This window comes from Hylobates moloch, unplaced genomic scaffold (genome assembly GCF_009828535.3).
Source record: "Hylobates moloch isolate HMO894 unplaced genomic scaffold, HMol_V3 SCAFFOLD_1, whole genome shotgun sequence".
Classification (NCBI taxonomy): Eukaryota; Metazoa; Chordata; class Mammalia; order Primates; family Hylobatidae; genus Hylobates; species Hylobates moloch.
In genome coordinates, this window is record NW_026652276.1 from 80,425,487 (window position 1) to 80,438,135 (window position 12,649).

The 12,649-nt window shown below is 38.3% G+C and overlaps 1 protein-coding gene across 2 annotated transcripts in view; it reads left to right on the forward strand.

Annotated features, from left to right (window-relative positions):
* FAP (fibroblast activation protein alpha) overlaps positions 1 to 12,649 on the forward strand; it is a 73,239-nt gene that overhangs the window by 43,628 nt on the left and 16,962 nt on the right. For both annotated transcript variants that reach the window (XM_032755561.2, XM_032755562.2), the window contains 5 exons: positions 1,360 to 1,484; positions 5,489 to 5,536; positions 10,469 to 10,567; positions 11,048 to 11,117; positions 11,850 to 12,044. In XM_032755561.2, coding sequence (XP_032611452.1) covers positions 1,360 to 1,484; positions 5,489 to 5,536; positions 10,469 to 10,567; positions 11,048 to 11,117; positions 11,850 to 12,044 — 537 coding nt within the window. The remainder of the gene's footprint in view (positions 1 to 1,359; positions 1,485 to 5,488; positions 5,537 to 10,468; positions 10,568 to 11,047; positions 11,118 to 11,849; positions 12,045 to 12,649) is intronic.

Below are 12,649 nucleotides of genomic sequence, written 5' to 3' on the forward strand. Positions count from 1 at the left end.
CTAGTATGAACCAGGCATTGTTTTTATTCTGATAATATGTGATTTCCTTCACTCTGGCTCACTTTGGCACCACCCATGTCTGTTCCTATATTAGTGTTTAAATTCAGTCCAGTTGTCCCCTTGATGACTGAAATGGTGCCCTCGACAGCCCTTTCTGGATATGGAAAGGGAGGCAATAGTTACCACATGCTGGTAGTCTATTATATGCCAGGCACCTTGTAATCTGACTTACATATGTAATTTCATTTAACTCCTACAGTACTATGAGGCAGGTAATGTTGTTGGAGCCAGGATTTGTACCTGGGCATGCTGATCTCTGAGCCCTTGCTGTTAACTGCCTCCCTAATGTTTCCAAAGTTACACCCGAATAGGGACATATGCTAACATACTAACCCTAACAGAGGAAATAAGAAATTTTCCCTCTGTCATATTCCTCTGTTCCCTCCTGGATCGTGATCTTACTTTATGTGTTAAAAAGAATCACTCTCTGGGTCCAGTGATGTCTCTGGCCTGGCCATCCTCTGCCATGCCTAAGGCAAAGTCAGGGACAGTAGCAGAAGAAACTCAGAGGTGGCACAGGAGACCCTGACAGCCACCATGGGGTCCTGACCTGTCCAGACCCTGGCATGACATCCTCTAAACTCCTCCACATGGAATTCTGATTCTGAGGGTGTAGGATAAGGTCCCTGAGTCTGTGTATTGAAACCAATCACCCTGTTCAGAAACCACACAGATGACTCTGCAGGGTGAGTGTGGGGCCAATGTGGGCAGTGCAGACTGGCTTGTGTAGACTGTGTGGAGGGGGGCATTCCCAGCCTGAGCTTCCATGAGCCCAAATTTGCTGCTGAAAGGAATGAAGGCACAGAAGGCACTTAGAACTGTGATTTCTTATTTCCAATTTGCTTATTATTAATTTCCCCATCCTGATATATGGTAAGAACAGGGACTCTTTCTTGGTGATACTGCCAGATTTTCTTTCTATGTTTTGCCATGGGGTGGAAACAGAGAGATAGAAAGATGAAGAACTATGCATTCCCAAGCACTTTGTGAAGTGTAAGAGATGAATGGTTATGGGAAGTGACTACCTCACTGCCATTTGAGGTGTTAGATATTTCTCCCACTCCAGGGAAACCACATAGGGCTTCTTCCTCAAGGTTTGTGCCTATTAAGGCAAAGATGGATCAAAAATCAAGCTACATCAAAATACTGTGATTCCCCTTTACTTTAAATGATATTGGCAACAGAAAAATAGAGTGGGTTTGATGTCAATATGTAAATTAGTCACTTTACATGGAGTAGTACATTTTGATAAATACAATCTCAAAATTTCAGCTTAGTTTTATTTTCATTTCCCTCTAGAATTAGCATTGGAAGCTATCCTCCAAGCAAGAAGTGTGTTACTTGCCATCTAAGGAAAGAAAGGTGCCAATATTACACAGCAAGTTTCAGCGACTACGCCAAGTACTATGCACTTGTCTGCTACGGTAGGTAACGGACCTCACATAAGCACACCATCCCCACAGGCATGGTTGTCATCCTCCTCACCTCTATCTGATCAATTCTTAGCTACAGTTAATGAGCATTTGTTATATGTAAGAAACTTATCTTGTGCTTATAGAAAAAAATGAAAGGAAGATAAGAAGGTATTATTATCTTCACTTTTTTGCAACTGACAAAACAGAGCTTGGGGAAACAGGGTAACTTGCCAAAAGGTCCACACTGCCCCTAAGCATCAGCCAGGATTGAAGCAAAGGTCTGTTGCCTCTAAGTCCCATGCTGTTAATCACCACATTCCACAGCACTGAGATTGCATACAGAGGCAACGTATCAGCTAGCCTTTGCAAGATTTAGGAATAGCAAAAAAAGAGATGTTCTCTGATAAAATGGTTGCTGGACTTTCGGCCCCCTTTGCCCAGAGAAATATCAAACTCTCACAGCCAGGGGAATGAACAATGGCTTGGAAACCTGAGATGCCCACCTTGGAGGTCAATCATTCCTCAAACTGTAGTTTCAATGGGGATAGAAAATGAACCTTTGTCCTTTCTAAATTTGGAAAACATCGTAAGTAATGCATCAAATTTAACAAACCATAAGTAATAAAATCTACAAAACATTTCCTGGTTGTTTAGGACATACGTACATTTAATGAATAATTTCTACCCATACAATTTTATTTTATGCACAACCTTTTATCTATATCTTGAGCATGTGGCAAACAATAAAACAGGTTAGGTTAAGAGGCCAATGTAGATCAATGAAATACATTGGGGTCTAAGTAGTCATTATAGAGATTTGGAAAACTGACTTGGGAATCTCTGATTCTCCAATCTCTGTCACCTCCCTCCAGCTTATTCCTAATTTGGGGCTGGGAGTTAGAGTAGTTGGAAAAGGTAATACAAAATGTATGCTACCCTCCTGTTTTGGTATCAGCTCCCCTGGTAGGGGTATGTGGCTTAAAGAACAAATGGATTCTTTGACTGCTCGATCTCCCTGTTCAGTTGCAGAGGCCCTGAAGATCCCATAAAGGGAACCAGAATGAAGGCTACCCTAACATGCCACTTCCCTCAGTCCAGCCACCTGGCCCCTGAACCTGAGCTGCAGCTCATTTGACTATGTGGACATGAATAAGCATTTTAACCCAAATTCTCCCTTCAAGATAGCACAAAGATGTCAGTTTGAAATAACACTTTCATAAAATGTTTGGTCAGTGGCATCTTTGAAATGTCAAGAGATTGTTGTTCATGACCATATGTGCTGATTGTGGTTACTGGCATTTAAAGGTATACATTAAATGTCCCTCTCAAGTTATATGCAACATTTTTCAACCTAAGCTATGTATTTATGCAACATAGATTGAACGCTTACATGCCAGGCACATAGTATCATTGAGCTAACTATACTGAGTCATCTGTTTATCTATCTTTTTCTCCTGGAAGGCAGGGGCTACTTTCCTTTAATCTTTGTATTTCTAAGACCAAGAAGAATGTCTAATACATAATAGACATTCAATGTTTGTGGAATTAACATAGATATGAGGTAACATTGCTGTCCCTTGCAAAGTCTACCAAAAAAACTGGTTTTATGCTGATGCATTTGCTGATGAATGCATCAGTGACACTACATTTACATCCATGCATTTATATGTGTATGCATTCTGCATTTGTATAATGCTTTAACGTTTTTGGAAGGCACTGTCTCACATTTTATATTACTTTGTCTTCCTAATATCTACTTGAGCCTGTGTGCCCACTGAAGAGATGAAGAATAAAAGCCTAAGCTCTCATCAAAAGTTGGTGGAAGAGTCCTTTCTAGAACTTGAATCGCCTGACTTTTCCACCACTCACTCTTCCTCGGCAGTATGGTAATTTCCCATTTAGCAAAAAATATACTGTGTGGGAAGCATCACATCGTCTGGTGTTTTTGAAGCTCCAGTAAAATGAGTCACTGCGCCATCATAGGAAAAACCTTGAAATCTTTCCCTTCAGGACTAAGAGTAAAGCCTCATTATGTAACTTCAAACTCTCCCGAGGGATGGTTAGTAAGTCCCAGATGATAGGATCAAAACAGGTAAAATTATATCGATGATGCTGATGGAACAAAAGCATGCAAGGTAGGCTTCTCAAGGACTGATGTTTAGGCCACTAGGATCACACCTTCATCCAGTGTCAAATACAGTTAGTCATTTATCTGTCTCGTTTTTTAGGCAAAAAAAAAAAGATATGCAAGTTTCCATTATTGAAACTACACACCCATGAACATTCCACAGGGTAGATGCTGGTTGATTAGAGTCTAGAAATTTATATTCATGTCTCATTTCTTTGCATGCTGCCTGAAAATGTAATATGTGTATTTGTCCTTTTTCATAATTTTGATGAAAAACTGGCCAAAATGAAAATCTCTGCAATAACATTCTATAAAATTCTGAGATTCCACACAGGAACTTTTGGGTCTTGAGGGAGCCTAATAAATACTATCCTTTTTCCTCATTTCCAAATTAGACTAGGATTCAGGCAGGAAACCAAAATATTATCTTTACTTGTAAAGGCTAGTTGGAAAATGTGGTAAAGCTGTGTGGTCTCCCAATATTGCATCCCAGAATTACATTTACACAAATATGGGTATGACAGGGCAGCCACCATCTTCCTCCATGGGGCTTGGCACTGGCGCAGGTACAGCACTGAGGAACAGATCAAAAGCATGTTCTCTGCAGGCAGAAAGATGCCAGAAGCAAGACAGAAGGAGCTACTCATACCCAAGTCTTCTCAGAACTCTACAAAAAATTCATTTCTCCTCTGTTTAGCATGAGCCAAGCATGCTACTCTAATGGGTTCCCTCCACGTAGAAGGTAGCATCCTCACCCTATCTGGGCGGGGGGGGGGGGTGGGTGGCAAATGAACATGTACCACCAACCTCCATATTTGTTGCTTTTAACCTACTGACTGAGCAAATTTATGCTTAAAAGGTATATTTCCAGACATTATTTGATCCTGTATTTCAAGTAAGGATTAATTCGTTTTTAACTATTTGTAGATCTTGCTAAAAATGGCCAGTTTCTGCATGGAGAAGCTGAATGTATGTTGGAATATGTAGTGGACACTGGTGTGCCAGCCAGATCCCTTCATCCCCATCTTCAGGACTAACTGACTCAGTCATTTCTTCAGCTACTGAGAGTGATAGTGGCTGACAACTTACAGTTGAACACGCCCTCCAACCCTACCTCCCCCCACCACACTGGAGTTTCCTCTTCTCCCAGGCCACATCCAATGCTAGGGGGTAAAGCTCCATGCTAGGGGGTAAAGGTCAGCCTTGTTGCCCCATTGGAGACAACTCTACAAGCTATCTAGGGGTCTCTATGTGACAGCAGTGACATCCACCTTCCTTCCCTGCCCTATCCTTCCTCCCCTTCCCCCACAAGTGTGCAGCCCAATACCACCCCCACAAACCTCCTTCCAGGACTGCTTCCCAGGGACCTGCCACAGCATATTTTAAAAGGAAGTATATCCTGTATAGATTTCTGCATGTATTACTCCATGGAAAAAATACTCGGTTTTACCCATCTAAATAAGCTGAACATTGAACCAAGAAGCCAGATTGAAAATCCAATCTGGGTACTGGTGAAGGTTGTTTGATAATAAAGACACAGCCAAAACTGGCCCAATACAGCATGACATCTTCCCAGAAGGCCATTTGTCACTGCAGCTTCTGGGGTGCATTTGTGTAATTAGATATTAACGATTCAGGATTAGTCTTGGAAAAGTGCACAGGCAAGGCTTCTCTCACAGCTGTTCTTTGAGTGGGCTTTGATCTCATGTATTGTTTAAATGTGACTTAAAAGTGATGTTTTCTTCTCTATGGGGAAAAAAATAGCTGCAGAATTAAAAGATGTACTGGCACTTGACACTAATCACAAATACTACCAGCAGCCCGTCTTGAAAACGAATTGTTATTTTAACACTAAGCCATGATTTTGTTTTCATCCTGCACACAGGCCCAGGCATCCCCATTTCCACCCTTCATGATGGACGCACTGATCAAGGTACTCTCTCTTGCATGCTATCTATCTTGTCTCAAGTAATCCTGAACTCTCTGTGATGCTCCGCTAGAGAAAGCAAGCAGTTTCTCCATACCACCAAGGGGAACTGCGATGGAATCCTGTTATCACATCACTTATTATTGCACAGATTTGGATATTATTTGGGTCAAATATGATCCTATGAAATTTAATAATTCTTTGCAGTGAGAACCTGGCATAACACAGATGAGTTATATCAGAGGGTTTAATTCTATCTTCTCCAATCAGCCTTATAAAAAGCACAGATTAGAATTGGGAAAAAACTTAGCACATTCAGTACGATCTTCCTTCCAAAATAGAATCCCTAGGGTGTTTTTTTTTTCCTCAGGGGTTGGGGGTAGGGGGTTGTTTGCTTGTGTGTGTGTGTGTGTGTGTGTGTGTGTGTGTGTGGTAACATCCCAAACTGGAAACAAATTCTGCATGTAACTTCTTCAGTTCAGAGCAGAGGGTGACTGTCACGCCAGCTTTTTTTGTTTTAACAGCTACATCACATTGTTGCCACGTATGAACGCCCTGAAATTTGGAGGCTCTTTCCATTTTCAACTGCTATCAAGACAGTCCTCCTCTATCCTGTATTTGTGATATTGGTTCAAAATAGTTCACATCTCAAAGACGACCAGTTTTGCTCGCAGCAGAGTTGTCCAAGTGTCTAATTGCTCTGATACTCTTCCTGCTGGCTCTCCATTATCTTTTGATTTACTATTAAACAACATTACAGGGTTGGAGTTGTTGGAGGCCAGGGACAATGAGGCAGATGCCACTTTCTTCAGCACTCATGCCTGCGATTGTCCCTGGACAGCTTGGGTGACAAGTCAGGAGACTGCCTTGGGATTACTTTGGCTGTCAGCTCAATGGCTCAAGTGTAGGTGAAAATAACAAGAAAAAAAAAAACAGAATCAATTTGGGAACTCTGGACAGGACAGGCATTGTGATAATGGGACTGTGAATTTAGTTTCATTTTAAGGTTTTTTGAAACCTTGTGTCTAATAAGGAAATACTTTTAAGAATAACAGATTATATTTCTTAATTTGACCATCTCAGTCAGTGGGATTGATTTCAAGTCGACAAGGTTTTGTTTTAATAGAAATCACCATCTGTGTATAATTCTCATTTTATCAAGGCTGCAAAATATTAGCCAGCCTTTCTTTTTCCATAGCATGAATTTCTACTTTCTTGAGATCCTTGTTAGATTCCTGGCAGATCTGTGTACTGATTTCGAAGCCCTATTACTTCACTCACTATTTACAAAATAGGTACACCCTCAGATATGTCAGATGTAATTAAATAAGTACTAACAGAAAAAATAGAATTCAAATTCTTTCAGAGCACAGTTCCACAACTTACCTAATGTGAAATTATTCTCCTATGTTCATTATAAATACAGATTCCCAGGACTTCCCCAAAGATTTTAATGTGGTACGTCTCAAGTTATGCTTGGAAATTTGTATTTTTAATAGTAAATGTTCAGCTGCTGTTTTGGAGCAGTGCTGTGTCTCTTATTTAGATTGCATTTGGTGTCAGCAATCTCATTCAACAAATATTTATGGAATTTCTACCACATTAAGCCAGGCACTGTACTAGGTCCTGGATCTATCTATAAAATAAAGAGATACTGGGTTAGACGATGTCCTTGTCCTCAAGGAGGTTATAGATGAGTGGGGAATATGAACATGGAAATGGGCAGTTACAATATAGTGGGGTGCGTTCTAAGATAGGGGAACTACAGAAAGCCTGGAAGCACACAGGAAGAGCAGCTCATCTGGGTTTTGGGGGTTAGGAAATGTTTACTAATGATAACTACCACAAACCCGAGACTCATGAATATGAAGTAGGTGATGATGCTATTTGGATGATTGGCTTGATACTAATGGTTTTTTACTGAAATAGAGTAGTCATTGTGGAGATCAGGTTTTGGGAGGATGATGAATTTTGTTTTAAATGTTGAGCTTGAGGCACTGATGAGATATCTAAGTGGAGCTGCTCTGTAGTGACATCATTTTGGATCTGGATGCCAGAAGATCAGTTTGGACTGAAGATAATGATGAAAGTCATTAATTTATGGAGCATGTGGTAACTAAGGCCTTGGAAGTGGATGATATGAGCCAAGTGGACAAAACAAGAGTGGATAGAGTTAGTGGGGAGTGAGCCTACAACAAAACTATGTGGAACATCAACACTTGAGAAATGGAAGGAGAAAAATGAGCCTGGAGAGGAGACCAAGAAGGAACAGAAGGAGGGGGACAAACTTGAGAGTATGGTATTGTGGAAAGCAGGGGAGGAGAAGAGCTCAAGGAGGAGGAAATAATCAGCTGTACCAGATGCTGCAGAGAGTGAGGGAAGACTTGCTCTAAATTAATGGACTTAGCAAGAGGGAGATTGACATTAGCTTGGCCAGAGCCATTTCAGTGGAGCAGTGGAGGTGGAAGCCAGATTAAAGCAAAATTAGGTCTGCATAAGTAAGTTAAAAAAGACAGTATTTCCAGTCGGTCTGAGTGTGATGAGAAGAGGGGATTGGTGGGATGATGGCTGTAAAAGATTGATGTAGGTTTAATTTTGTTTTTGAAAGAGGATAAACATTTGAGTATGAGTGGATGTTGATAGAGGAAATCAGCAGAAAAAATGGAAGGAAAACATAGAGGAGGGAGGTCCCTAAGAAGTTGAGAGAGGATGAAGATCAGAGACAGGTAAGGGGATTAATCTCTTGTGATGTGATGGGAGATAATAAAGAAATTGTTGGTATAATTGTATGAAAGTTGGAACACAGTGAAGTGGCTTCATTTTCCCTGCAAAGAGGGGGAAGTTTATTTGAAAATAGCAGGTAGTACTTGAACCAGATTCTGTGGGAATCCAGAACAGCTGGAATTGTCAGGGAGGGCCCAGTTAAAGCTTAGTTGCTTTGGGCACAGAAAATGCTTATTCAAATTAACCAATTCATGACATGCCCTTATTAATCAGCCTTCCCATGGATTCTTCCCATAATTTAATCAGCAATATGGGATTTTAAAACGATTCAAACAGAAATCAAGTATAAGATCCATCATTGTTAAAACTCAATTTCATCACAATGAAGAGCCTACAAATACATGTGGAGCAGATACTACAGGCCAGATACTAGGTGCTGTGTGTGCTTGGTACTGGGTATACAGTGATGGGTGAAAGAAAGTAAAATGTATGGTCTGACCTGTACTCCCCTTTCTAGGTTATGGGTTTTTAATGCACAGCCTTATTGAGAAGCCCAGCTGCCACCTCTCACTCTTCCCACTGCCCCCTGTGAGATTCTGTTTGTGCTCCAAGAGGTGGAAAAATTGCCCACTCACTATCCATAAAAATGCAACTCTGAACCATAAAAGCATTTAGATTAAATTTTGCATGTCATTAAGTCATGTATCAGAAAAGTTCGATAGCTAAGAATAGAATGAAGAAAGAGTCAAAGCCATAAGCACGTGACAACACCCAGATACTGTCTCCCACTTCCAGTGCTTGTGGTAAAATAATACAAATAGTAACGAGTCAATCAATCAGCCACTCTGTGCACTTGATCCACACAGGAGTCTCTTTATCCATGGCAGCTCCACAAACAGAATCCACGCAAGAATGAAGGGTTGGCTCTACTGTACTTAGAATTGTGTATTCATTTTACTTTTTTGGTTTTAACTTTTAAGGTGTCACAAGTATCTCTTCCCTGATGGATTACCCAAAGTTAATGTGAAATTCATTATGTATCTTATACAAATCATACCCAAAACATCTATACTTGTGCTAAGATTAAATATAACATGTTGGAGCAAAATGCCATGAGTATATGAAAACTGAGAGTTACAAGAGAAGTGGTTTGGCAAACTTAGTATAGTCACAAGCACTCCTCCAGCACTCTCTCTTCAGAGACCACTCTTTCAAAAAGGCATAAAAACAAGAAGTCCATGGACATCTTTCGTAGCAATAAATATACCTCACAAGTCATCCAGCCCCTCTTTTAAAACATAAAGCTAAAACTCCACATATTATTTGAAAGGCTAACTTTTCTCTAGAAGATGCTGATGTCAATCCCAGGTTCAAAATAAAGTCTATAAAAAGCCCTCTATTGCTAGAAACCTATTTGCATGTATTACCAATCTACAGATTCAAGAGATCAATGGATTTGTTCCTTTTCAAATATTAAGGTGTGAAATATAACTGAGCTCGAGTATAAATAGCAGGTTTTAGATTTTTTAAAGATTTAAGACAGAGAAAGAGCATAGTGTGTGTGTGTGTGTGTGTATACACAACATGTAGTTGTCTTACTCAGATATATCACTATCTTGAGAGAAAGGATCTGAAAGAATAGCATACAACTAATTCAATTTCCAAAAACAGGAGAATATCCTTTATTAAACAAGTACAACAGGAAAGCGTAAGAAAGAAAGATTTTAAAAATCGCAGAAATAATATTCAACTTTACACTTTAAAAATTAAAAAACAAATTTTGGAATTACACAATTAATTATTTTAAATTTGAGGCCCCAGCAATCCAGATTGTATTTCCACTACATTTTTTTAAGTATATGATAAAAGAAATATCACCTGCTTAGGTCATGGCTTTAAACTTAAAAACAAAACAGCTTTAGATGGGAAAACGTGATTGAATAAACATTGTTGCTCCTGTGATTTTTGCTCAAAATGTGTTTTGATGCTATTAGAATTAGTTAAAGACACAGTGATTAAAATGTGATGTCCTTCATAAGCTTATATCTGCTCTAAAGGCTGGATTATAAATACATTTGTCAATATGAAACTTCACTTCTTAAGCAAGCTTTTCACAGTTTCAGTTTCACCCATATTGAAGTCAAAGGAATTTTAAGGAAAAAAATTGTTTATGGAAATAGTATTGATTACAAATGAACATTTAACTTTTTTCAGAAATTAAAATCCTGGAAGAAAACAAGGAATTGGAAAATGCTTTGAAAAATATCCAGCTGCCCAAAGAGGAAATTAAGAAACTTGAAGTAGATGAAATTGGTAAGATCTTTTAAAAACTTCTCATTTATAGATATGAAGCTGAGCAATTTTCTTGCTTTTAAAAAAGCATAGGGTGAATGTTACAGTGCAAATTCTGTGATCTATTAATATTATAGGATTTCATTTAAAATAATCTTACTATAACAATTCTGTTTTACTAAATATCTTTAATATGTTTGTGAACATAGTTGATCTTATACCTTTTCAATAGCTTCCTTTCCACATTGACATTTTTTTAAAAAGAGCTTATCTAATTTTAATTTTAAAATGTATCCTTCTAGAACAAATAGTAATTCAAGGTTTCTAGTCATTTATACATTTAACACAAAAATTTAATAAAGTTACTTTTAAATATATCCTAAATTCTTAACAATTTAGTAGTTGAAAATTGATTTTATGGCATATATTGTTATTAAAGACAATAAATTATGTTACTAGTGCTGTGGAATGAAGATTTTTCTCCTTTTTTTTTCCTCAAAGCTTTATGGTACAAGATGATTCTTCCTCCTCAATTTGACAGATCAAAGAAGTATCCCTTGCTAATTCAAGTGTATGTAATATTTTCTTTGGTGTAAAAACTATTTACTGAAAATATGTTAGATGAAATACACATTTATGAAATAGAATGAACCATTCTCCTTGGTAACAGTTCCTATTGATGCTGTTTTTATGTATTCTTCAACTAATCAGAGTAAATAAAATATGGCTATTTAAAATAGATTGAGGAAGTTTTGAGATTTTAGCTGGACTTGCTTGCATTTGCTGTGTTAAATTTCCTTTGTATGGCAATTTGCCGAATGTGTCAGAATACCTTTGAGATAGAGAAACTGCAGCCAAAAAAATATTGTAAATCATCTTCACATCTTATGTAATTGAGTTAGAAATGAAATAAAGGAATAGAATACATTTAGTGGAATCACACCCAAAATCAGTGCTGACCTACACACAATTTGCTTAAAACACCATGCATTTTTTTTAGTATATCTTATGTCTGCTTTTAGCAAGTGGCAGGTGGCAGAAATGACGAAAAACCCACACATATTCCTTGAAATGCCAACCCTAGATGTATCCGTTTTGGGGAATAGGAGAGGCTGTGTCCCAAAACAACTTCCTTGTAGCAAACCTCTGGGAAAAGCCTGGACTCCTCTTGATTTTGAGCCAGTTCTAACGCCATTGTTATTTTATCACATAATTGTACTGGAATTACTAGAAGCAATGCTTGGCCAGGATGGGAAATTGAGTTTTACAAAGCAATCAAAGATTCTTTTTTTTTTTCCTTTAGGTATGGTGGTCCCTGCAGTCAGAGCGTAAGGTCTGTATTTGCTGTTAATTGGATATCTTATCTTGCAAGTAAGGAAGGGATGGTCATTGCCTTGGTAGATGGTCGAGGAACAGCTTTCCAAGGTGACAAACTCCTGTATGCAGTGTATCGAAAACTGGGTGTTTATGAAGTTGAAGACCAGATTGCAGCTGTCAGGTGAGCACCTTCTCATTCAAGCAGATGTCAACATGCAACAAAAGTCATGCAATCACTATTGTGTTTCTCCATTCTTCATGACTTAATTCTTTTTTTTTTTTCTTTTTCTAACTTGGTCTAAAACTATCACTAATCTTAAAGGGGTATTTCTGCCAAATATGAAAAAAAAGTATTTATAGAAGAGAGCTAACGAATGTGTAGAAAAATGATTTCAAGTGCTAAATGACAAATACCCTCTTTTGATGTGTTGTCATCCACTCTAATATCTTTTAATTTAGTTCCATTTCTTACAATTGATAGAAAAACTTCGAACTCTAATGATGATCTTCAGGAAAACAAATATCTGAATTTGCTCAAGCATTGTGGATTCTACCTCATAAGTTTAGAAATAGTTCCAGATTTTATCAGCACTACATATTTTTAGATGTTAGACATTCATTTGTGGTTAAACTAGCTATCAGTCGGCCATGGTAGCATGAAAGTGTTTGCCTGTTTTCGTTTGACAAAAACAGTCATTTTACACAACAGAAATTATATTATGAAAACATTTAGGGGAAGCACAGATTCATAATCTGATTTCTTCTTCTCAACTATATATATTTTCA